The sequence below is a fragment of the Ovis canadensis genome, chromosome X, assembly GCF_042477335.2.
Source record: "Ovis canadensis isolate MfBH-ARS-UI-01 breed Bighorn chromosome X, ARS-UI_OviCan_v2, whole genome shotgun sequence".
NCBI classification, from domain to species: Eukaryota; Metazoa; Chordata; class Mammalia; order Artiodactyla; family Bovidae; genus Ovis; species Ovis canadensis.
This window is the reverse complement of record NC_091727.1, coordinates 128,109,542-128,136,748: the sequence shown is the minus strand read 5'-3', so window position 1 is coordinate 128,136,748 and position 27,207 is coordinate 128,109,542. Positions and strand designations below refer to the sequence as shown.

The following is a 27,207-nucleotide window of genomic DNA, read 5'->3' as shown; positions in this document are numbered from 1 at the left end:
CTTCTCCATATCCCTCACAATGCCTTCCTTACAGAGTCAGTGCTCCACACACATCTGCTGTGCATGACTCTCTCATGATCCGCTTTCCGCTCTCAGCTCTGTATTTCCAACATGAAATGTGTGGAGTTTCCCTAGTGCAGACCAGAATATGACTGCACTGTTCGACGGGCTTACATCAGTCCAGAGAACTGTGCCAGTTTCACTTCCTCCTGGGCTGCGCTTCTAGAGCAAAGTTACGCGCATGCCGCAGTTCCTGGATGACTACTCCCATGGCCTCTGCCATGTCTGCAGCATTTGAAGACTTTGCCAGATGTCAGAAAATTTATTCTGACAACAGCTTCTAAGTTCCGTGCTGCCTCCTTTATCATGGCTGCACGGGCTAGACTGACTAAGACTGGGCCTATTGTTCAAGTCTGTTTCGGCACATGAGTGATGAGACGTGGGGTCAGACAGGGCACCACCCACTGTGATAGAGACCACCATATCATCAGGGACTAGGCTGCATACGCTGCTGAAGTTTGAGAAGAGCTTGTCCTGCTTAGTAGCTGTCAGAGCCAGGGCTGCTAAGGGCTTAAGTGATTTTTTTCTAATATTTAATCCATGAAAACTGTATATAAAATCTATTGTTGTCTCTGTTTTTTTATACTAGCTTGAACAAATCACTTTGCCTATGATATAGGTAAAGCACATTGTGATTCTGACATTGCCTTAGGAGTGATAGGAAATAAACAAGAAAGTGTTGCCAGGCACCGACAAATGGCATAATGGTTTGTATGGTTTTCTTCTCAAAGCAATAGGGGAGAAATGGCATCTTTGATACCATACCTGGTTTGATAGAAGCTAAGAGTTTTATATACAGGCAAGTTGAAATTATTTCAGAATTCCAAGCTCCTCAGATTGAAGCATTATTGCTAGCTAAATTTGAGGGTGCTTTGATGAAGCCAGAACTCCTGGGGTCCTAACCAGTTCAAAAAAAGACTAAAGCAGGAAACATCAGCTGGTTGGGAGAGAGCTGACTCTGGGTGTGTCTCTACAAACTAGTTGAAAAAACAATGTCAGTGCCTTTCCTGTTTCTTTTTTCAATATGATGCCCACAAACCCACCAGGCTGGCCAATTTTTTCCTTTACCCGAAGGATTTTGTTGTTGTTGTTGTTGTTTTGATCAAACTGCTGGCTGTTTCAGTGTCACCTAGCTACAGCTTCATTTCTAAAACAAGAAAGGTACATGTTCAGTCCAACATCACCCCCTACTGGTTTGCCATTAGAGACAAAAACCTGTGTGTTACATCCCCTTAAGATTCTCAAATTACCTTTTAATAATTCTTTGAAACATTCAAACATCTCTCTGCTCTCTTTCCCCTCTCTTGAGGAAGAATCACTTTCCCAGTAGCAGGAGATTACCATCCCATTCATCCCTCTAGAGATACTCACGTAACCCTGTTGATTCCATCCGAGAAGCTGTGTTCACAGTGTCTCCAAACAAGCAGTATCTGGGCATGGTGAGGCCCACCACTCCAGCAACAACCGGCCCTATAGAGGAGCACAGGTAATCAGGATTATAGTCATCAGGTATGAATCCAATGCTAATAGAGGGACACTGCCAAGGGAAGGAATGTAGCTGCATGAAAGAATAAAGTTGCCACTACATAGCTCTGGGACTCTGAAGGAAATCTTATGGTGAGTAATGCATTCTTTGCCCTATTAAAAAAAAACAAATTTATGACAATGCAGAAATGATTACCCTTCTGATTGATGTCTTTGTTCCAAGTAACAGTAACACCCAAGATGCTTATATCTGTCAATAGGGACAACCAAGCATTAAACCCAATAAGGAAAGCCTGGGCAGGGATTCAGGATCCAAGCATGTTTGTTTCAAGGGAAAAATGTGAGTCTTTCTTGTGCCTTAGGGTTGGAAGGAGGTATCCATGGGGCTATCTGTCTCCCAAATTGTGTCTATAAAGAGAATTATTGCTAAGACAGTTGGAAAATCTGAAAAGAAGTATAGTTGACATTCAATCATCTGTGTAGTATATAAAGATGATCTGAGAATATTTTCTATTTACCCTTAGAATGGTTTTTGCTTTTACATTTTAATACAACCATGCTAAATGTTCAGAGAATGAACATTACTTGAAAGAAATTTCAGCAACCATACTGAAAATCTAGTTCAAAAATATCTAGAAATGTCTCAACTTCACCTTTCTGGTCTCTGTTCTAAGTGAAAATTGTTCAGCATTATCTTTTTGCTGTTCCCTGAGTTAGGGAAGGGCTTCCCTAGTTGCTCAGATGGTAAAGAATCCGCCTGCAATGCGAGAGACCTGGGTAGGGAAGATCCCCTGGAGGAGGGCATGGCAATCCACTCCAGTATTCTTGCCTGGAGAATCCCCATGGACAGAGGAGCCTGGCAGGCTACAGTCCATGGGGTCGCATAGAGTCGGACACGACTGAGCAACTAAGCATGCACACACAAAATAATTTTGCTCTAAAAAATTCCTTCTGGACATTCATTTGTAAGAATAAAAGTTAAAAATTGAAACATGTATACTATCATGTAAGAATCGAATCACTAGTCTATGTCCGATGCAGGATACAGCATGCTTGGGGCTGGTGCACGGGGATGACCCAGAGGGATGTTGTGGGGAGGGAGGTGGGAGGGGGGCTCATGTTTGGGATCGCATGTACACCCGTGGTGGATTCATGTCAATGTATGGCAAAACCAATACAGTATTGTAAAGTAAAATAAAGTAAAAATAAAAATTAAAAAAAAAAACTACAAAAGTTATGTTTCTCATTATAATTCATGTCTCACCCATTAAGAAGCATTCACTGAGCACTGAACTAGGCACCAAGGGGAATAAAAAAGAAACGTATCATATAGCCTCAGTTCTGCAGGAATTTAGAGTTTAACTGAAGAGAGGAGACTACCAAACCAGAAGCAATTAAGCAACAATCCAAGACAATGTATGGTTGAGGCAAGATAAATGGTACAGGCAGAAGTGCTCTAATAGTTTAGAAAATGGGAGAGGGGTTGTTTATTAAGGCTTGGTTCAGTCCAAAAAGATCCAGTGGAGAAGGCAGGATTTGATTTAGATCTTGATGAGTGAGTTGGATTTGAGTAGGAGAAAAGGGACAAAAATCAAAGGTTTGTGGTTGGGCTTGAGTTTGGAATTTTGGGAAACTCTTATAGAGAGCAGTCTGCTTAGTTCAGGTGCCTGGGGAGAAACTAGAGACAAGATTGGCTATTGGGTTGTACAAGATGGTGGACCTTGAACCACTAGAGAATTTTGAGCAGGGGATTACATAATGAAATTTCTTTTTCTTTTTTTCTCACATCAGTATATAGAATGCACTGAAAGGGGAGAAAAGTAAAACCAGGGAAAACAGTTAAGAGACTATTACAGTAACTCGAGCACAAAGTTGTAAGTACTGGAAAGGAGGTGATGATAGAGGGCAAAAAGGAGGGATAAAAGAGAGACATTAGGGAAAGAGAACCAACAGACATGTTGAGTGTCTGACAACCATGAGAAAATTAGCATGTGGGCTTGAGAACTTATGCTGGTTTGTGGGAAAAGATGACTTAAAGTTTTAGAAATGCAAGATTTGAAGTAATGGTAAATCATCCAAGAAGAGTTGTGCTGAGGGGAGTTGTTGATGTGAAACTGAAGCAGCAATGAGAGATGAAGGCTCCTGTTTAAAAGAAAAGTGATGAAAATCACCTATGTGGCTAAGCATTCGGGATATAAACATGAGTAAGATCTGGTTCCTGCCATCAAGGAGCTTATAGTCTAATGGACAGACAGGCAAGCAAAGATGATGATAACTATGAGAAGGATGGATAGAAAGAAGCAAGAGTGGAAGCAAGAAGATGCTATGGCAGTGATCCAGGCAAGAGATGCTGGTGGCCTAGACTTGAGTAGTGAGAGTCAAGAAGAGACAAGACAGAATCAAGAAATATTGAAAAGGTAAGACTTAGTTAAATGGTGAAGATCAGGGTGAGGGCAGAGTCAAGGAGGATGACTCTCAAGACTAACTGAATGGTAGTGACACCAACTGAAACAGAAAATAAATACAGGAAGAGGAGATCATTTATATAGGTAGAAAGTCACTCTATTTTGGATGTGTTGGTCTGATGTCTGTGTGGAACATTCAAATGGAAATGTCAGCAGTAAGTCTGATATACAGGGCTGAAGCTTAAGGGAAAAGACAGGTGTTGAAGCTGAAGAGTTGGAAGTCATCAGTACACAAGTGGTAGTTAAACCACAGACATGGATGAGATCACCCAGAAGAGCATAGTAGGGGAGAGAAACAGCGGATGAAGGACAGAACCGTGGCAGAAGGCTTTCCAGGTGACACAGTGGTAAAGAATCTGCCTGCCAATGCAGAAGGTACAAAGGATGCAGGTTCGATCCCTGGATGTGGAAGATCCCCTGGAGAAGGAAATGGCAACCCAGTCCAGTATTCTTGCCTGGAATATTCCATGGACAGAAGAGCCTGGTGGGCTACAGTCCCTGGGGTTGCAAAGAGTCGGACACAACTGAGCATGCACACAGACAAAGACAGATGAGATTATCAGACAATGGTAGAAAATGAAAGCCAGTTTTGAATGAGTTGAGAAATGAATTCAAGGTCAGGACATACAGAGAGCAAGGAGATCACAGCTCAGAGTTTTGCAGAAAATGTGGGAGCAGTTAGACAGCAGGGATTGCTAAGGGAGCCAGTAAATGAAATGGACAAGAAGCATTCAGAGAGTGAGGAGCAGGTCATAAAAGCCAATGGGGGCGGTGGGAATTGTCAAGACTACCAAGTGCTGCAGAGATAGCGGTAGACTAGGACTGGGAAAAGTGATGAGGGCTGAAGCCAGATGGCAAAGGGGCTAAAGAGGGAGTGGATAGTGAAGAAATGGTGTGATAAATGTCAATCATCCTTCTACAAAATTTGGTAGGAAAGGGATGAAAATGATGGGAGAAGAAAAGGGGCCTAGAAGAGCAAAGATAAACAGGAGGCGAACAGAAGCTAGAAGATGAGAGGCCTGAGAAGATACCTGGGAATGTATAAAGACAGATGGAAAGGGTACAATGAGGGGGCATCCTGAAGATGTTCAAGCAAGTGAGGAGGGAGGTGGGAGAATAAATACTCCAGGAGTTGAGACTTCAACGAATTAAAGGAATGATCCTTTAAATACTACACATACAGGCTGGTCTTGTACCATAAACAAGGAGATGCTGGCTCTAACCAGAAAGGTGGACTGGAAGGGTTTGGTACTTAGAACAAGAGCTGCTGCCCACTGGGGTAGGGCAGGTGCTGGAAGGAGAGGAAACTTGGGGAGACAAAAAGGAATGAGGCAGCACTAGACACCTGGATAATCCAGCTGCCGATAATCAGGGAAGGGCTACCCTCTTCCTCCTGTTTCCAGCCTTCCCTTGCAGTGCATAATGTTTTCTCCCACTTTAGCTGCTGGTTGTTACCTGAGTGCAGGCCTATTCGAATCCGGACTGGCACCTCTGGCATGTGCCGCATCTTGAAGGTACCCACAGAGCTGAGGATGTCTAGGGACATGTTTGCAATCTCGGCTGCATGCCTCATGCCATTCCTCTTTGGGAGGCCTGAGGCCACCATGTAAGCATCTCCAATGGTCTCCACCTGGAAATCAGGGGAAATAGAATGAGCAAGTAAATAATTTGTGTGTGTGTGCGTGTGTGAGAGCATGCATACATGAGCGCACGTGTGACCTTTCATACAGTTAAAGGGTATGATGGACGCTAGGTGTTCTTCTTATAAAGTGAAGAAGTCAGAAAGAGGCTCTCAGTGCTTCACAGGCCTGGCTGCACAGTAGAATCACTTAAGAAACTTCATTTAAAAAACACTGATGTTTAAGTCTTACACCTATAGATTTTACAGTTACTTCTCAGGTTCCTTTCTGGCCCTAATGAACTCTCTGGCTCCAAACAATTCCTGGGGAAGGGAAAGGGGAGATTTCTGGGACTGTCCATGGATATTCATTGGGGAGCACCCTTGGAGAAGGTGCTTTCCCAGCAAGCATTTCTCTAGACCATTTGGGTCAAAGAGCTAGGGTAGCTTAAAGGCAAATATAGGGAAAAGGAAAGGAAGGAAGTGAAACAGTCTGTTCCTTCTGCTTTGCCTTGCTAATATGACAGTTTTGCAGCTTCCCCAGGTGTGAGAACTGTCTTTTCCCACCAGCTCCCCATCCTAGCACTACCTCTCTAAGGAGCAGCAGTACTAGCCCTCCACTCCTTGCAGGTGGCACTTAGAACTGGACACCTGTGAATTAAGGTGACTCTGTGCTCCTCATCTTCCCCACAGAAGTGTATCCACTCTTTCTAGTGACTAGTAAGGTGAAGCTTTGCAAGTAAATCCAAAAGATAAGTAAGCTGAAGGGATGTTTATGAAATGTGCCAATCAGACTCTGCTAGTACAAGTTTCCATTCAGTTAAAACTCTATGTTCTCCTAGATTCCCTAAAAACTAGGAATAAAACTACCATATGACCCAGCAATCCCACTACTAAACATATACCCTGAAGGTGAAGGTGAAGGTGAAGTCGCTCAGTCATGTCCGACTCTTTGCGGCCCCATGGACTGTAGCCTATCAGGCTCCTCCAGAAAACAAAACTGAAAAAGACACATGTACCCCAATGTTCACTGCAGCCCTATTTACAATAGCTAGAACATGGAAGCAACCTAGATGTCCATCAACAGATGGATGGATAAAGAAGCTGTGGTACATATATATAATGGACTATTACTCAGTCATATAAAGTCATTTGAGTCAGTTCTAGTAAGGAGGATCAACCTAGAGCCTATTACACAGAGTGAAGTAAGTCAGAAAGAAAAATAAATATCATATTTTGACATATATATCTATGGAATCTAGAAAGAAGGCACTGATGAGCCTATTTGTAGGGCAGCAATGGAGACGCAGGCATAGAGAACAGACTTGTGGACACACAATGGACAGGAGAGGGTGGGTCAAATGGAGGGAGCAACAAGGAAACATATACACTAACATATGGAAAATAGATAGCCAATGGGAATTTGCTGTATGACTTGGGGAACTTAACCCGGGGTTCTTTAGCAACCTAGAGGGGTGGGATGGGGTGGGAGGTGCAAGGCAGGTTCAAGAGGGAGGGGACATAAGTATACTTATGGCTGATTCATGTTGATGTGTGGCAGAAACCAACACAATATTGTAAAGCAATTATCCTTTAATTAAAATGAATAAATTTTTTTTAAAATGGCCCTAAAAATCTATGTTCTCCTAAATAACTGCACTTACAGGGTGCCATGGTTAAGAGCATGAAACTCTGAAATCACACAGCCTTGTTTAGAACCCCAGATGCACCTTTTACAAATTGTGTGGCCTTAGTCACATGACTTTTCCCCTCTGTGCTTCAGTATCCTTATCTGTAAAATAGGGATAATGAGAGCACCCACCTCATAGAGTGTTTTAAGGACAAAGTAACTTAATAAATGTCAAAGCAATTAAAACCTGCCTGGGGGATAAGTGCCAGCCAATACCATCATCATCATCACCATCATCATCATAGCCAAACTGACGTGTCTTGAAATAAACCACAGGACTGTGCCTATGACTCAGTTCCAGATAAAATTTAGTATTTGGCAATAGGCTCCACATTATGACTTTCTATAGTGATCCTTCACACCTATGGGGCTTTGTACCTCAGGATGCTTCCATTCAGGGCCTCTCTTACCTAATACAATTTGAGAAAAGGATTCCTGCTCTCAGATAAATAAGCATGCCTGCTCACACAGAAGACGGCAATGGTACAATGCAAATACTATATGCACAGGAGGGAGAAACTCACTGGCTGGCTATTATCATTGACTGGTGGTTGATCCTTCAGCTTTACTGAGTCAGTCACCCAGGAGACCCCAGGGATATGGATGGGAAAATTAGAAGGACAGGGAACATGGGTGCTTCTTGGCCTTGGTGTGACACTGGTGTAGGGAAATGGGTTGCATAAATCAGAATAAGGGCACAGAAAGGGTAGATAAGGCATAGGAAAGGTCTGGTTAAGATGGAGTGGTAGTAGGAAAACTGAAACTGAAAACAAATCACCAACTTCATAATTCTGCAGCAGCCTTCTCACTTCCACTTCCGATTAGCAAGTGCCAGGGGAGGCGATTCCAATTTTATAGGTAAAGAAAATGCAAACACAAACGGATTTGGTGATCCGCCACTGGTTCAATTTTTATTTCCTCTGTACTGTGTTGTTTTTATTAAAAAGGACTGGCTACTTAGATGTAATTTTTGGATTCATATAGCCCTACTCTGTCCTGAAAACAGCCCGCTAGCTTCCTATTGCAGCCATGAAGTATCAAAATACCTAACAGCCTCATTCCCAAGACCCCCAACAATTGTCTGAACAGTATCAGCTGGATTGATTAAACTCGTGGCTGTGTTACTGCCCACACTGAATCATCTTTGATTTTAATTTCAACTGAATTAGCTTTCAGTGATTTGTTTTTCTCTTCAGGCTGCTTGAATTCAACAAGTTAAGACAGGTAGTCTGATTCCATGGATTTTTCCTGCACCATGGTTTCCACGTATGCTTCTTGATTAGTTTGCAGCTCCTGCTGATTGACAGGCATGATGCCTGTTTCTGAGCCCTGTTTAGGCAGCTTGGCCTAGCCCCGAGGCTCTCTACTTGACCTGAAAGAGCCCTGTCTAATCTGAGATAGACACACTGCCCTGTGTGTGATTTGAGAGTTGGAACCTTTCAGGCTACTGTGAAGGATCCAATGAATGGAGCTACTCATTCTCCAGCTCCAGCTGGGTTCCTGGGACAGAGGAGCTGTCTAAAGTGTGGGATGCCTGGGGCATCTTTTTCCATCACTAAAACAAGTTTCAATGTTGCAGACAACATGGACATGTTCCTGCGCAGCTATGAGATTTTTAGTCATTTTTCTGCCTAGAGACAGGGCAACACATACAATCAAGAGGAAAAAAGCATGGCACCAAAATGAGTGAATATAGTCATCTGTTCTCCACTCATCTTCTGCCACCTTTGACAGAAATAGTGGAAAGTGACATGCTGGAGGGATCAGGGAAAGTGGGAGCAGCAGGTTGCTGCTGCTGCTAAGTCGCTTCAGTCATGTCCGACTCTGTGCGACCCCATAGACGGCAGCCCACCAGGCTCCCCCGTCCCTGGGATTCTCCAGGCAAGAACACTGGAGTGGGTTGCCATTTCCTTCTCCAATGCATGAAAGTGAAGAGTGAAAGTGAAGCCGCTCAGTCGTGTCCGACTCATCGAGATCCCATGGACTGTAGCCCACCAGGCTCCTCCGACCATGGGATTGTCCAGGCAAGAGTACTGGAGTGGGGTGCCATTGCCTTCTCCGGGGAGCAGCAGGTTACAACCTCACAATTAATCACTTCTTGAAACCTCAGACCACTAGGTGGGCTTTAGGTTACCCTGTAGCAATCCCAGAGAGCCTCAGGTCCAAAGTTGAGTTTCCTCCTGTATAAAAACAGTACCTAAAGGAGGGAACCAAATTTTAATAGCATGTATTATATATACACAAAATTTCCCAAGATGAATTTAGTCATCAACTATGGGCCAAACACTAACACTTCTGTATGCCCTTCCATGCCTGCCCTGTGGGTACTTGGAAACTGAAGAACAACAATACTTATTGGTCTCAACCTCTTTTTAGTCCCAGTTCTAGAAAACAGCTCAAAAGAAATCTGACCAGCAATCTCTTGCTGTGTTGAGCTTGTTATTTTGAAAAATGTGACACTATATGCATTTTATTTGGCCTTCGATTTCAATGGAGACCAATGGAAGTGGTATACTATTTAAATTTTAATTCCTAAATAACGGCATTCGATAAAATTGCATCCTTCCTTCAATTTTGGAGTACACACAGGTGGGCCTCATATCAAAACTGCTCTCTGGAACATATTGTCCTGCTAAGTAATGTACCTTGTAGACATCATGACTGCCAATGATGGCATCAAAGAGGGTGTACAGGTCATTGAGAAGATCCACCACCTCAATGGGCTCACTCATGGCTGAGATAGTAGTGAAGCCCACAATGTCGCTGAAGTACAAGGTGACCAAGTCAAAGCCCTCCGGTTCAACTGTGCAGCCCTTTTTGAGAGATTCCGCAACTGATCTGAAAAGCAGACACAGACATTCCTCAGAGGACACAGGCCTCCCTCCAGGCCACATCTGCTAGAACACAATTTCTCCAAAATTCACTGCCAAGTAGGTAAGAAGGAAGAAAATGTCACTGGGATGCAAACACTCTTTCTTTCATTTATTTCACAAACAGATATTGAGTGCTTACAATGTGCCAGGCAATGTGCCAGGTGCTGGAATACATCATTGAGCAGAGAGTCCTGGTTTGTTCCTTTGTGGACTTTTTCCAACTCTCTATCCTTCTTTCTCTGCTTCCCCCGACCCACCCACTCCACCCCACCTAGGGGCACGAAATGTTCCCAGGAGTTTGCCTTTGCAGGAGACTAACTTCCCTGATTATCTCCTAGCAGATCATGATAAGGGGACTTGAAAAATTTGGAAATGGTAGCAACACATAAGGCTCCCACTCTAAGGAAGGAAAAGCCTAGAAAGACAACCCAGCTACTTCCCTCTAGGAGCTCAAAAAACTGTCTCCTTTTAATTGGTCAACTTCCAGGCAAAGTCATGAAATGACAAATAGAAAAACCAAGGCATCAAAAATGTAAATGACTAGCATGATCCACAAGAAGTGGAAAATTAGGAAGTGTGCTCTGCTCCCTGGGTTTTCCAATTCTTTGATTTGAAGGTGTGACTCAAACCTACTGGGAATAGAGAGGGTACAGGACATGGGGAGGGAGCAGTTAGCTGATTGGCACTTTTTTTTTTCTATTTTTAATAGAACACACTGCTACAAGCATTCACACTCCTCAGGTTTCACACATACGGTGGTAGCATCTGTGTCAGGAGCTTTTCCGTTTTCTGTTTTTCAATTTCCAGCTCTTCAGTTCGCTCCTGGATCAAATCTTCCAAGTTGCTAGAATATTGCTCCAGCATCCGAAGCATAGAGTCAATAATATTAGTCTTCTTCCCTTTATTGAAAGTTTTAAACTGGAAGTAAAGCAGAAAGAGAGCCAGAGAATTCTTACTCCTTAAACTTAGAGGCGATGGAGCAAGACCCTTTATCACACATCCCTTCCTCTAAAATGCCAAGGCAAGAGAGGTAAAGCCATGTATAAATAAGAAAAGTCACTTCTCACTCTTTTGTCACCCTGGCCCATTCACAGAGCTCTTTTTCCCTGAGTAGTTCTTCCCCTACCCTTCTGGTTCTTTCAAGTCTAAGCAAAGGTGCTCTCTGGTCAGTACCCCTCAGTTCTGAGATGCTAACACATAAGCAGTGAAGTGAAGTCGCTCAGTCTTGTCTGACTCTTTGCGACCCCATGGGGTGTAGCCTATCAGGCTCCTCCATCCATGGGATTTTCCAGGCAAGAGTGCTGGAGGAGATTGCCATTTCCTTTTCCAGGGGACCTTCCCAACCGAGGAATCGAACCCAGGTCTCCCGCATTGCGGGCAGACGCTTTACCGTCTGAGCCACCAGGGGCCACTTCAAAGGCAAGATTTGGTCTGGAGCTCAGGCCAGTCGTGAAGTGGGATAAGGGAAAGAGGAGGGCTCTTTTACTCTTCTAGATCATCAACCTACAAAACTATACTTATCTTCTAATGCCACCATGTTACCAGTACTTGGACAGCTGGAGGTTCCTTGACCTCTTAAATGTGACCCAAGATCTACATTTTTTTAAAAATGTTTGTTAGTCCCTCAGTCATGTCTGACTCTTTGTGATCCCATGGATTGTAGCCCTGCAGGCTCCTCTGTCTACGGAATTCTCCAGGCAAGAAGGCTAGAGTGGGTTGCCAGGGGATCTTCCCAACCCAGGGATCGAGCCCAGGGCTCCTGCATTGCAGGCAGATTCCTTACCATCTGAGCCACCAGGAAAGCCTGGTAAGATCTACATGGTAAGATCTATCTTTATTTCTTACCATGGGGCCCAAGAGTAATGGTGTCTCCTAAGACTTGGCCTTCATGTCAGGGTCATGTAGAAATTCAACTGGTCTTGCCCCTGATCCTTTAGAGGTGGCTGCATGCCACAGATTTGCAATGTGCCCTCCTGGGACCCTGTTCATGTACAGGGACAAGGAGTTTGTCATAACATTGGTTCAGTTCAGCCACTCAATCGTGTCTGACTCTTTGCAACCCCATGGACTGCAGCACACCAGGCTTCCCTGTCCATCACCAACTCCTGGAACTTGCTCAAATTCATGTCCATTGAGTCAGTGAGGCCATCCAACCATCTCATCCTCTGTCATCCCCTACTCCTCCTGCCTTCAATCTTCATGAAGGGTAGCCCCTCCTTACTGCTGTATTCAGCAGGCAAAAGGCTGGGTTGACACCAAGAGAAGACTGGTGGTAATTTTGCTCAACAAACACCTAGGAATCTGTCCCAGTGAACCCTTTTATACACATAAGGGTTCACATGTGTTCTACGTAGCACTCAATGCCCCAAGGCTAAGCTTCCTTCTGAGCCTGGTCTGCATCTGCCTGTCCACCGAGGTCCTGTTGGTAATCGCAAGAGCAAACTCAGATGCTTTGGTGCTCAGATGCTCAGTAGTGTCTGACTCCGTGCAACCCCATGGACTGTAGTGTACCAGGCTCCTCTGTCCATGGGATTCTCCAGGCAAGAAGACTGGAGTGGGTGGCTGTGCCCCGCTACAGGGGATCTTTCCAATTCCCCTATTGCCTAACCCAGGGAGCCTCCTCCTCTCCCCATTTCAGTTGGATTAGCTGCAGGGATTGGGGAGGCATTTCAGTGAGGGCAGCCCCAAGCCATCCTGTTTGAAAGTCATTTACATTTTTGATGCCTTGGTTTTTCTATTTGTCATTTCATGACTTTGCCTGGAAATTGACCAATTAAAAGGAGACAGTTTTTTGAGCTCCTAGATGTGTACTCCTTCTATCTTTCACCAGCTTCTCTGCTGCCTTCTGAAATAACATCTCTAGCATCAACACCAGGGTGAATGCTTTTCTTCCTGCCTCATGGTAAGTTTTCAGAAATTTGACCTCCATAATTCTGTGCCTTTCCCCTGCTACTACTGAACACCTGTCTGAGTGTCCTCAAGAGACTCAGCCAGGCTAATGGAGGCATTCTGAGCTGGGGACATGGATGACTTAATATTCAGGGCCCCCCAGGCTTTCAATCCAACTCTTTCTGTTTTCCACCTCAGATACCTGCCACTCACTGAGCATCTCAGTGCGGTACACCAGCCAGGTTCAAAAGCCTCTCCGCCACCGCTGACAGAGCACTACCTCAGTTTCGGTATCCTGTCATTTGAACAAAGTGCTCAAGTGCATGCTCTGACATAGGAACTGCACCTTAGCAGGGCTCTCTCTCCGCTCCTGACTTCTAGGGCAAGAGTCAAGCTCTTTAGAAACTCAGTATCTTAAGGAGGGAACGTATCACTTTTCATGTACTTTATTGCCTCAAGTAGGGCTTCCCAGGTGGCTAAATGGTAAAGAATTTGCCTGCCAATGCAGGAGACACAGGCTCGATCCCTGGGTAGGTCCCCTGGAGAAGCAAATGGCAACCCACTCCAGTATTCTTGCCTTGGAGATTCCATATACAGAGGAGCCTGGCAGGTGACAGTCCACGGGGTCAAAAGAGTCAGACATGACTGAGCACACGGGGCTTATTGCCTCAAGCAGTTCCCTAGGAACCAAAGGAATCTCCTGCTTTTGCACTCCATGTTTGCACTTCCTTCCAGCCTGAAAACCCTTTCAAACTCTTCATATTTTTCCATACCCTCCCAAAACAATCTGGCTTCACTTAAATGAGATACGCATCAGAGTTCTCTGGAGTTTCCAAAGCATCTATTCCAGGATCCACCTACTCCTTCTACTAATGGTCTCAATGACAGTGCCTTGCAAATGCTTGGTGGTTCAAGTTCATCTTTGAAAGGTCAGTTAGGTCAGATTGTGGATGGTATGGAGCAGAGGTTCAGATACAGGAGAGACCAAAATGAATCCTAATGCACTTGGGGGATGTACTGGAGATGATCCAGCACCAAAGGGCCTTCAAATAGCCAGTTCCATGCTTCATCCCCATGATGAATGCCTTCTTCTCTTGCAAGAGGGTCCTTCCACAATATGATGAGAACCAAAGGAGTTCGTCTTGGTAGGCTGGCTTCAAGATGGCTTCTGGGCAGTGCTAAGCTTCACAGAGTCCTTACCTGGTTAAATATTTCATCAAATGTTGGTCGTTGTTCTGCAGCCTCAGCCCAGCACTGCTTCATCAGCTGGAGACATTCTGGGGGTGCATGCTCAGGAGGAACCACTGGTCTGTACACTGGAGGAGGCTTCTTAAGTCTTTCTATGATTTCTGTCAGGAAGCAAAAAAAAAAAAGGTCTACAAATTGTGGGGAAAGTACCAATATTTGGTAAAGATAATTGAGTTTTAAACAAGAATGACGTCAGGCAAGAGAAATCACAAAAAGGCCATCTATTCCACTTTCTCCTTAGGTGACCTGAATATAAATTATATCTGAGCAAAGGCTATATCAATCAGTCAAGAAAGGGAGTGAGAAACTATTAATAATTAACTGAGGTATTTGGTATCATTTAAGCAGGCTTCCCTGGTGGCTCATTGCCTGCCAATACAGGAGATGCAGGTTTCATCCCTGGGTAGGGAAGATCCCTTGGAGGAGGAAATGGCAACCCATTCCAGTATTTTTGCCTGGGATAGCCCATGGACATAGGGCCCTGGTGGCCTACATTCCATAGGGTCGCAAAGACATGACTTAATGACAAAACAACAAAAATCATTTAAGCACAGCTTTGTTCTGCTTCTGCTACATATTATTTAAGTTTTTTATTGATATATAGTTGATTTACAATGTTGTGTTAATTTCTGGTATCAGTTCAGTTCAGTTCAGTCGCTCAGTCGTGTCCGACTCTTTGTGACCCCATGAATTGCAGCACGCCAGGCCTCCCTGTCCATCACCAACTCCCAGAGTTCACTCAGACTCACAGCCATCGAGTCAGTGATGCCATCCAGCCATCTCATCCTCTGTTGTCCCCTTCTCCTCCTGCCCCCAATCCCTCCCAGCATCAGAGTCTTTTCCAATGAGTCAACTCTTCCCATGAGGTGGCCAAAGTACTGGACTTTCAGCTTTAGCATCATTCTTTCCAAAGAACACCTAGGACTGATCTCCTTCAGAATGGACTGGTTGGATCTCCTTGCAGTCCAAGGGTCTCTCAAGAGTCTTCTCCAACACCACAGTTCAAAAGCATCAATTCTTCGGTGCTCAGCTTTCTTCACAGTCCAACTCTCACATCCATACATGACTACTGGAAAAACCATAGCCTTGACTAGATGGACCTTTGTTGAAAAGTAATGTCTCTGCTTTTCAATATGGTATCTAGGTCGGTCATAACTTTTCTTCCTAGGAGTAAGTGTCTTTTAATTTCATGGCTGCAGTCACCATCTGCAGTGATTTTGGAGCCCCCAAAATAAAGTCTGACACTGTTTCCACCATTTCCCCATCTATTTCCCATGAAGTGATGGGACCAGATACCATGATCTTCATTTTCTGAATGTTGAGCTTTAAGCCAACTTTTTCACTCTCCTCTTTCACTTTCATCAAGAGGCTTTTTAGTTCCTCTCCACTTTCTGCCATAAGGGTGGTGTCATCTGCATATCTGAGGTTATTGATATTTCTCCTGGCAATCTTGATTCCAGCTTGTGCATTAGTCCCTCAGTTGTGTCTGACTCTTTGTGACCTCATGGACTGAAGCCCACCAGACTCCTCTGTCCAAGGAATTCTTCAGGCAAGAATATTGGAGTGGGTTGCCATTCCCTTCTCCAGGGGATCTTCCTGACCCAGGGATCAAATCCATGGAGATCAAATCTCCTGCATTGGCAAGCGGATTCTTTACCACTAAGCCACCAGGGAAGCCTGTGCTATACAGTAGGACCTTGTTATTTATCCATTGCTTCAATGATCTAGCTCCTTTCACCTATCCCCAAATATCTAAGCCTTTCAATCCCCACAGTAGACCCAATTAGCCCCCACTGAAGGCCCAGGTTATGGGCCCTGCCTGGTCTCTAGGGGAAGGGAATTAAGAACACCATTAAATCATTCAGGGGCTCTTGGGATCCTCCTGGCTGCTAGTACTTGACTTCCACTCTGAGTGCAACATTTACTATGTATCAGACCTTGCATGGTCTCTCTGCTTCCACCTCAGCCTTCTCCAAACCATTCTGAAAACACGAATTTGGCCATGTCGCTTTTTTGCTTGAAATCTCTTTATGGATTTTTATCACCCACAGGATAAAATCCAAGCCCTGACTATCTCTTCAGCTCATTGCTTATCCCTAGTCCCCTCTTCACACCCTGGACTCTCACATCCTCATCATGAACCAAACCTTGCTGGCACCACCAGTGTGTCTTTCCTACCTTTGCCTTGGCTATAACCCTCCAGCAGTATGCCTTTATACCACATAAGAAATATCACCTAGCCTCCATGAAACAATTTCAGTTGTTGCCTCTGCTCCTTGTGACATGACACCTTCTGCTCTGCTAACTCAGGCTGGCCCATGCAGTGATGGTTTCTCCATCACATCTCTTACCCTGGCCCCAGTGCAATAGATTCCATGGAAACTGACCCTATGGAGTGCAACTGCCCCACCCAACTCACTAGTACAGGAGTCTCTTTGTCAGAATACCATCAAGTTCCCTTGTCCCTGTGTCAGAACACTGACAAGTGAACTAGGTCACCTCTGTTCTTAGGCCCAGCATGGTTCATGTCCTTGAGGAGTTCACAGTTCAATTGGAAAGATAAACAAGGACCAGCGATATAAGTGCTCTAGCAGGCATACACACGGGAGAGCACAGAGGGGACATCCACCCCACACTTAAAAGGTCAGAGAAGGTTTCCCAGTGAAGGTGACATGAGTTGGATGAGGCAAACAGGCAACACATGTGGAGGCACCAAGGTGGGAGAGATAGTGGTGATTTCAAGGCACTGCCAGTCACATAGCTTAGCTGGAGTATGAGGAATGACAGAAGATAAGCCTAAAGATGCAGCTAGGGACCAGATTGTGTGTGTTATGTGAGGAGACGGCTTCATTTAACTTGTGATGAGGAACTGTTGGGGAGGGGGTTTAGGTAGAAATAAAGCTTTGAGTGGGACAAAATACTACTAAGTATTTTAGGTTTGGTTTGATTTTGCATTTTTAAAATCTTGTATTTTGAAATACATTTAGACTTTCAGAAAAGTTGTAAAAAACTAAATATACAATAATTGCCTATATCTCCTTTACTCAGCTTCCCCCTAATGTTAGCAACTTATAAAATCACAGTACAGAGGAAGTTAATATCAGCACAATGCTTATTACTAATCTAGAGTCTTTATTTGAATTTCATTATTTTCCCCCTAATATCCTTTTGTGTTTGTTTCACAACCCAATTCAACATCCATATCATATTTCATTGCTCTGTCTCAGTCTCCTCCAGTTTGTGATGGTGCCTCATTCTCTCCCTGTCTTTCATGACTTTGATACTTCTGATGAGTACTGGCCAGTCAGAATGCCTCTCAGTTGGGCTATGTCTGATGTTTTCTCATGGTAAGATTGAGCTTATGCATTCGGGGGCAAGAAGACCACAAGGGTGGTACTGTGCCCTTCTCAGTGCATTATGGCAGGGGAGACACGATGTTCCTCAATCACTTGGTTAAAGCAATGTCGTCAGGGTCCTCCACTAATAAACTTACTATTTTTCCATTCCTAATTATTTAATATCTAGTGAGCTCATACTTTTAGAATATGTCAGCATCCTGCTTCTCCTCAAACTTTTGCCTGGCAGCCAAAGATTCTGATGGGAGATAAGGATGAAAGACTACAGCAGGTCACAAGGAAAAGGGAGGATTCTGACATCCAGGAGCATCATGGAGGGGGCACTGAAATCTCTGGCAGGGGGTATCTGAAAGGAATGGTAGGGGGCTGCCAAAAAAAAAAAAAGCTAACATAAAAGTCCTTTAGGCTCTTGGCTTATGTCATAGTTCGGAAAAGGACCAGCTTCTTGGGTGGGGGGAATTCCTTCCAAATGCCTAAAGCGTTCTGGCTCCAAGTGCCACCTGCACACAACACAGGCTGCTTGCAGACCAGCAGGCAGTTAGCACAAACACAGGACCGTGTTCACTCTTTTGGCAAATCACAACAGCCTAGGTCGGCCTGACGACCTGGATCATGGTGGGGTCCTGGTACCTTTTTCACATCTCCTGCTTACCTTTGGCAGGCAGATCCATCATGCAGAATGGAGTGCCCCGGACCATCACTTCCTGCATGATGATGGCAAAGCTATAGACGTCTCCTGCAAAAGAACGTAACCTGCTGCCCCTCGGGGCTCTCAACAGTTCAGGGGCTGTCCACAGCAACTCTGAAAAGAAAGCATTGTGTAATGAATCTAGGGAGAATTAACTGACAGCATTTGCAGTGCCCTCGAGGGCTCCAAGGGTGCTGTTTTATTGACTGCTTTATATTTTTATTAAGACAGACTGGCATGCTAGTGCTGCCCTCCCGCCCCCAGGGTCTGAATATATGAATCTAGGAATTACTCACAGCAAAAGCATACTACTTTCCCCACCCCCAGGAGCATACAGGCAGACACAGCAGAGGTGTGGGGAAGGGCACAGAAGCTCGAAATAGAAAAACTATCTGGTGCTGGCTTTCTTGCTCTGTTGAGCCTGCAAGTAGCAGTTGGCCAGCTTCCAGGGAAAGGCGAATGCACTGCCAGACTGGTTGCCATGGATTTGCTGTGTGCTGAGATCTACATGTGTCTGGTAATTTGAATGTGCTGGGGCTCAGGGATTCACAAGTTGATTTCTCCAGGTCTTAACTGAGGATTAGAGGATCCCCAAGCCTCCTCTGTTCCTTGCAGAGCAAAAGGGTGCAGCAATTCCTTCAACTCAGTTCCACAATTATTTACTGAGGATTTACTATGTACGAGGCACCGTGCTAGGGATGGGGCAGTGGCAGAGATGAATTAGACCTTGCCTTTGCCCTTGCAGAGTTCACAGACCAGCTGGCAAGACACACATGTGTACCCCTAATTGCAATACAACAGCGATGGTGATGTGGGCCACTGTATAGTGTATGCATAGTCACTCAGTCATATCTGACTCTTTGTGACCCCATGGGCTGTAGCCCATCAGGCTCAGCTGTCCACGGGATTTCCCAGGCAAGAATACTGGAGTTGGTCGCCATTTCCTTTTCCAAGGGATCTTCCTAACCCAGGGATCGAACCCACGTCTCCTGTGGCTCCTGCATTGGCAGGCAGATTCTTTACCACTGAGTCACCTGGGAAGCTCTATAGTGTAAGGAAGGAAATCTATTAAAAGCCAATATTAAGCACACATTAAAAAAATATAATCTCTGCAGGTGATGCTAGTGGTAAAGAACCTGACTACCAATGCAGGAGTTATGAGACTCAGGTTTGATCCCCGGGTCAGAAAGATCCCTTGGAGGGCATGGCAATCCACCTCCTGTGAGCTTGCCTGGAGAATCCCATGGACCGAGGAGCCTGGCAAGCTACAGTCCATAGGGTTGCACAGAGTCGGACATGACTAAAGAGACTTAGCATACACACGCATGGCAATCAGAGACTCAGAAATTTGGGGGCAAGTTTCCTTAAGCAACATATAAAGAAATACCGATTAATAATGGGAATGTTTTACATTGAACGATATGAAATTGCTGTTTCTGTAGCTCAAAAAATGGTTCAATATTGGCAAGTCCATGAGATTCGAGCTAATAAAAAAAAAAAAAAAACTGAGCTGATCAAATTATTCCAGGAAGGCTTCCTGGAAAAGTTAAATCTTAAAGGAGCTTGTTAAGAAGGTCAAGGATGCAGTTTCCTAGAGCTGAGAGGGTAAGGGCTTTGCAGGGAGAAAGAACAGTGCGTGCAAAAGAACAAGAGGTAGAAAGGTGCAAATTGTGGATGGGAGTGATGATAAGCAGATTAGCTTGGCTGAAGAGAAGGGCTCTGTTAAGGAATAATGAGAAATGAGAAATGAGGTTGATGAAGTGGGGGAGGGAGGGTGGCTGGAAGAATGAGGGCAGGAGGTGAGAGGCCCCGAGAGCCAAATGAAGGCATTTGGAGTGAATACAAAAGGCAGTAGGGGTGCTGGAGCTGGAGAGGGATTTGATGAAAGTTGTGTTTGGGAAGATTAATCTGGCAACCTGCACAAACTGGATTGAAGGAGGAGAGAGGCTGGAATCAGGGAAACCAGCTAGGAAATTATTACAGCAAGAGCCAGAGGTGAGGTGCAAGGGGTGACAGCAGCAAGAGGAGGACCGAGATATATACAAAGGTTAAAATGCACAAGGAAGGGACAGGGCGCTCCTCCACGGGAGAGAAGTGGAATAAACAACAGGCTGACAACCAGACAAGGAGGCTGGAGAAGATTGTCTGTTGAGGGTGGGGGTGGTGGGGAGAAACACTGGCTAACTTTTCAGCTTGTCAAATTTGGGGCATTGGGAAGAGAGTCCAAAGGACAAGGCCCTAGGAAGCAAGGAGGAGGATAAAAGGTCAGATTATTTTGGTTTGTTGCTGAAACCCAGGAAAGAGAAACTCACCCTGGAAATTCTTATTTGGAGCCCATTCTGATCTAAATGGTGGTCCAGGAAATTCTAGCCTCACCCCAAGCACATACTTGTCTCATTTTGTCTTCCAGGTGTCCCCAGCCATTGTCCCCCAACTCCCCTGCCCAAAACCGGAGAGTTTTGCCCATCAGTCACCTTGCCTAGGTGAACTGATGCTTGCAAATGAAATGGAAAAAAACGAATAATACTTTAGTCAAAGGAATACATTACTGACCGTGGGGTTTCAGGCATATGTTTGTGGGGGGGGGCAGGGAAAATGGTATGCAGCTGCTTGTTCCTGGCATCCTCTCCCTCTGCACACTTAACAGCACAAGAAGGGAAAAGAGGACACAACTCTCGGTTAAAAAGCTGGGTGATTAAATACAATCATTACCAAACAGTGTTTTCAGAGAGCACTTACATGTATGTTGTTAATGGCTAAAATGATTTTTTTGCACTATACTTATGTAATTGAGAGTAGGCAGTAATGAATCCACTTACAACATGCCCCCATCTCCCCCTTCCCACTCCAGAGCCCAGTAAGAGCCACTGCCTATCATTAAACTTGAACTCTCAGGAAAAAAAAAAAAAAAAATCACTTTGGCTTGTTTTGTGTTTACTGGAACCAGGGCTAACTCATAGCCCTGCCATGGTGATAAAATCAACCTTGGAGAGCCAGTGATAGGATACAAGAGAACACAGAGCAAAAGTCAAGAATCCTGGGTTCACAATCTCATCTGGGTCACTAATCAGCTCACCTTCCTAAACCTTGGCTTCCCCATCTGTAAAATACAAATTGAGCCGGACGATCTACAAGGCCTTAGGGAGCAGCAAGTTTCTTTATTTCTTCCATTCATTGATTCAACAAACATTTATTCCACCAGGTATGGTGAAAGGCACTGTGGGAGGCAAACTTATTTCTTACCTTCACAAGACTTATAGTTTAGGGAGGGAGAGAAGACAGCTAATTAAACATGTATTACCAACAAAATGTGGTATTAAAACAAAGTTCAAAGCCTTAAAGGATCATAAAGAAGATAATTTCACCAAGCCTAAGGGATCATAGGAAGCCTCTTGAATCATTTGAGCCTTCTGGAAGGAGTAGAATTTAGCCAGACTCAGATGAGTGGGTAAAAGTGGGAAGGGAAGAGTGTTCCAAGCAATGAACAAGGTATATGTAAAGTTCTGGAAGTAAGAGAGAACCTAGTGCAAATAAAAAACTGGAAGGCGGTCAGCACGGCTGGAATATAGAGACAGTGGTTAAGCATGAGAGGTCCTCACGCCAAACCACGACAGACTTGTAAGCCATGTAAAGGAGTTTGAACTTTATCCTAAGAGCAATGGGAAGCCATTCAATGAGTTTTGGCACAGCTGTAACATGATCAGATTTGCAGTTCAGGAAACTCCCTCTGGCTTCGGTGTGTGAAGAATGGATTGAGCATCCAGATTGCCCTTGCAATTTGGAGAATGGAGTGAAAGTGTAAGAGGGAGAAACAGGGAAAGAGACAGACACAGTACACCAAAAAAAAACAAAAACAAACAAAAAACCACTGCAGGTACCCTGTCCTTACTCTAAAACTAGAGTTTCTTAAGTTTGAAAGTTGCCAATCTGTGAGTTAAATGGAATCCTAGGAAGCTGGACATTGTGTTTTATTTTATAGGTGAGTAATTTTGATAGGAAGATAAGTACTTCCCACTCGGCAGCTGTCATCCAAACATCCTAGCCCTAACACCGGGCAACTACTCCAAGATTTCAAATTGGGATTAGCCAGATAATAACCATATGATTCAGTTGTCAACAAGAACAGGTCCACAGAGAGAAATAGAGGGAACAAGAGACAGAGACAGAGAGAGACATAAAGAAAGACAATATCACATGTTTCTGTTGTGATTACCAAGAGCTTCAAGTCCTTTAAAGTACTGATGGTCAGAGAAAGAGGAAATTGTTATTAAATGTTTTCATTTAGCTGGGTACAGGAGCTAGTCTTCAGAAGATCTGAACTGATGCTGCTAAGTAGGTGCACGATTTGAGCAAATCTTGAGACTCAGTTATCTCATTTGTAAAATGGGCGAGTTGGACCAGATGACTCCCTAAAGGCTCATATTCCACTGGCTTTATTAGGCGCAAAAATGACGTCACTGATGACTGGACTGCGTCTCTATCTGTGCATGTGTCACTGTGTGTCCTTCAGTCTTCATTTCTCCTATAAAGTCAGCATTTTTAAAAGTTTTAACACCAAAGATTCTTTTAAGAGTATGAGTATATGTTGTCATTTTGATTCTCTCTCTGTCTCTTTTGGGTTGTCTGCTTTTCCATTTTTGTGTTATCACTTCCCCTCTTCCCCTTTGCAATACTGCTTAAAACATTGAATGTGCTACTTTCCTATATTTATTTAACCCTATTCATTTTCTTTCCTTACGTCTTTCTCTTCCTTCCTTCTTCCTCTCCATCAGTTCATTCCCTCCTAGCTCTCACTCACTCACTCCCAAGCCCTGAAGTCTCAGATTTCTCCTGTTTCTTTGATCTGTTATGACCCCTACAGGCATTGTCTGGTGCTGCTAAGGGTGCACCAAATAGAAGACAAAAACACGATATGGGCATTACAGCCAAGCCTACTGATTTCCTAGAAGGCCATATTTCGGTCTGACGCCATCCCACACAACCCATGGAGCATTTACTTGCTGTGGGGGGGGGGGGGCCCTCTTTGCTTCTTCTCTCTAGACAGAGACAGTGAGGGTAGGCTTTAGTGACATCCCATTCCAGAATGGGCTTTGTGGGAGTCCAACTACCAAATTACCTTCCATTCAATCTGACAAGTATTTATTGAGCACCTACTGTGTGCCTAGCACTCAGCAAGTTCCTCCAGGGACACCTAGGGTCTCCAGACAATATAACCTAATCCTGCCACAGCAGGAATTCAACATTATTGCACTGGCTTTGTTCAGAAGGCTGGGCTGTGTGGAGATTACGGCCTGCAGATTTCATTCAACTCCTTTGGCTTGGAAATGAGGCTGATTTTCAACAAAAGTGAGGAGTTGAATCAGCCTGAGGCTTTAATCCAAGGCATGCTCTCATGTGAACTTCGGAGTACCTTGTGTGCGTCACAAGGGCACAATACATTGCTTACCTTCTGCGGAAGGTTCCTCTTGGGAGAGTCTTAGGGTTTCCAAGATGTCATCAAAGCCATAATCTGTCACTTTGAGTACAAAACGCCCATCCACCACACAATTCCGAGACTTCAGCCTCCCATGAGCAAACTCTCTGTGGTGTAAGTACTTCATGCCCTGCAGATTATACAAACAAGATTTATTTAGCAATTTATTTAACTGTTTTGTGCTTTTAGAGCCACTTTCTGAGATTGTTCACAGCTACTATGTTCTAGAATTCAGCTCTTTTCTCTTACATGCAGGCAAAGCCAAACTTTTGACAACAAGAATTGTTTCCAGGTCCCTTTTATCACTAAAATTTTACACTTTGATGAAGAATCATATTTTGTGGAAGTAAAGAACTGTACGTTATGGCAAGATTTATTGACATTTCAAACACAGGATGGATCTATACAGATATAATTGCCAAGAAATTGAAGATTCTGATTTTCCCCCCAAAGGTCTAGCCCAACTCTCACCCACTACTGGCAGGAATGGAAACTGACACAGCCTTTTGGGTGGGTAATTTGGAAACAGCAATCAAAATTGAAAGTATGCACACATACCCTGTGACCTGAGAAATTTTACTTCTCCAAATGCTTGCGCATGTACACAAGGAGACACACACAAGAATGTTCTTTGCATCTCTGTTTTATATTATATAATTGGATATATAATAAATAGCTATCAAGAAGGGATGTCCAAATTGTGGTACATCCAAACTATGAAATATTTTGCAACAGCTAAAAAAATAACAAGACAAACCTGTATGTACTAATAGGGAACCATATCTAAGCCACAAAGTAAGTGAACAAGAGGAAGTTGCAGAACTATGTGACGGTATGTATTTTAAAGAGCAAACAAAATCTATAATGATGTAAATACACACAAAATGAATTGCAAGGCTAATCACCAAACTGCAATTAGCAGTGATGAAGTTGGAGGGAGGATATGAGAGGGTTGAGTAATTGTCAATACTTTTCCCATATATATTTATATCATTTGACTTTCTAATTCAATTGAATATGTTATTTTTATAAATAGACTTGTTTTATGTTCATAATTTATAACAAATATATAACTTTCATAAAATACGTAAGTATATAAAATATATGTAATTTATTTTATGTGTCTTTATAATTTAAAATAGACAATAAAAAAGAAAGGCGAATACTATGCAGTTTGTTCAGCAATCTTATATGACACTCAAATGTGATGTACTGGGACTTTTTCAGATGACTTTAATCATTCAAATACAAATTCACCCATATTCTAGCGCAGTAATCTCAGAATTGTTTATGCTAAGTCCTTTTCAGTATCTGGCTCTATTTTGCAACTTGACACTCCTTTGTATGTACACATTTTACATCTTGCACCCTGGAAATTCTGTAGTCCCCAGTACTTCCAAGCAGAGTCTACAGTGGGTGAGATTTCTCCCAAGATACTTGGGTTTCATTCATCATGGGCCTCAGAGGACTCATTCAGAGAACTCTCCCTTAACTCATGGGATTTTGCTTACGGAGTGAGTGGACAAAGTATTAGAATAGGAATTAGGAGATTTAAATTATATTATCAGCTCTGCCACTTAATAGCTGGTTGATAAATATTTATTGAGCACTATGTATGGTAGACACTATATTTTTAAAAAAAACCTCATTTTGCTTCTCAGAGCCTCCATAAAAGGAGGCTAATCACAATTCTTTTATGCAAAATTGGAACAAAATAATGTCTATAAAGCTACCTTAAAAAGGGTTAGGCCACAATACAAGGGTCAAGACTCTGGTTAACATACAGAAAGCTCAACCAGTCATTGATTATGCAGATCAGCTCACTACAGGTGCACATAGACACAATTTTCATATCATTCCAGGGATTTCATGGATTCCACTGAATTGCACACATGGACCCATTTGTGAACCCCACTGGCTGTTAACAGTCCTGGCCTCTGAGAATGGAAGTGCTGCCTGAGAGAATCAATGGTCTTTTTGGCTCTTGGTCATGCTGAGTTCCACATCTGTAACTATGGCATAGACCTATGTAAAGACCTATCACCTATTTCTAAACTGAACCACCTTCTAGAAGGTGAAAGCCAGGAGATGGGGCTAAGTAGAACTAAAGAGCCCAGGAATGAGCCCACCCTCACATCCAGAAAGCAGAGGAATGGGAAGGAAGAAGAGTGCTTAAGGCAGAAGAGTGCTCGACGGCTATAGGCGTGCGTGCTCAGTCACTTCAGTCATATCTGACTCTTTGCAACCTCATGGACTCTAACCCACCAGGCTCCTCTGTCTGGTTCTCCTAGTAACAATACTGAAATGGAGTGCTTCTCCAGAGGATATTCTCCACCCATGGATCAAACCCACATCTCTTGCGTCCCCTGCACTGGAAGCAGATTCTTTACCCACTGAGAAGCCCAATAGCTATAGGAAGTAAATCTGGCCCTCAAATTGGTAGTGGGGGGAACAAACAAATTTTTTCTTTATCAGGACCTTATAATAGATATATAAAACAAATAACAAGGTGCTGTGAGAAGAGGTGGGGGCCAACACAGGGAAGGAAGGTGGAGGGGTGATCCAAGGAAAATGACCAAAGGAAAATAAAACATCCCAAAATATTGAAGCTTTAATCTATGGGGAAAATCTTGGATTTTCAGTCTTTCATTAACCTTGATGAGATCCAGCAGGAGTGATGATTTAAACATCCAATCTAGTTTCACATCCTGATTCATCAGTATGTCTTCCAGGCTCCTTCGGGAACAGAATTCTGTCACAATGGCAAACATCCCCGAATCATAGAAGAAGCCCACCAAAGGGTTAATATTCTCATGACGCAGGTCCTTCATCTGGAAACAGAGGGAGAGAAGAGAGTCACAGCTGTTCTGTCTCAGTTGGAGTTGGGGCCTTCTTCCTGTTTCTTTAGGGACTCTGACAGAGTGGAGTTCAGTGACCTAGAAATACTAAAAAAGGTTAGAACAGTAAGAGGTGGAATAGATTGCTTTTCTGTGAATATTCATCTAGTCAGCATCTATTAAAATAAATAGCTTCTATAAACATCAGGCCAAAGCTTAGAAAATTTGTTTCAGAAGAAATATTTAGAATTTGGACAACATTTTGCCTTTGTATCCATTCATTTTTTTTCACTAACATGAGAAACATTTAGGGTGTCCCAACAATGTCCAAGGCATTGGACTGCATGCTAGTGATACAAAGATAAACAAACTGAAATCAATGCCCTGAAAGGGGTCATATTCAAAGAGAGGTGATAGACACGCAAACTGACTGACACATTTCCATGTGAAATGACTTTTATCGAAGGGAGAGCAGGACGCTAGTGGAGCTCAGATGGGAAGTGTTTAATTCAGCCTTGGAGGTCA

General features: G+C 43.7%; 1 protein-coding gene across 1 annotated transcript in view; it reads right to left on the bottom strand.

Moving 5' to 3' along the window:
• Positions 1-27,207, bottom strand: part of GUCY2F (guanylate cyclase 2F, retinal) — a 97,992-nt gene that overhangs the window by 8,259 nt on the left and 62,526 nt on the right. The window contains exons 8-15 of the mRNA XM_070290954.1: positions 26,500-26,676; positions 23,819-23,975; positions 18,337-18,486; positions 14,281-14,429; positions 10,946-11,109; positions 9,964-10,156; positions 5,466-5,640; positions 1,432-1,530 (exon numbers count right to left, since the gene is read on the bottom strand). Of these exons, the coding sequence (XP_070147055.1) occupies positions 1,432-1,530; positions 5,466-5,640; positions 9,964-10,156; positions 10,946-11,109; positions 14,281-14,429; positions 18,337-18,486; positions 23,819-23,975; positions 26,500-26,676 (1,264 nt within the window). The remainder of the gene's footprint in view (positions 1-1,431; positions 1,531-5,465; positions 5,641-9,963; positions 10,157-10,945; positions 11,110-14,280; positions 14,430-18,336; positions 18,487-23,818; positions 23,976-26,499; positions 26,677-27,207) is intronic.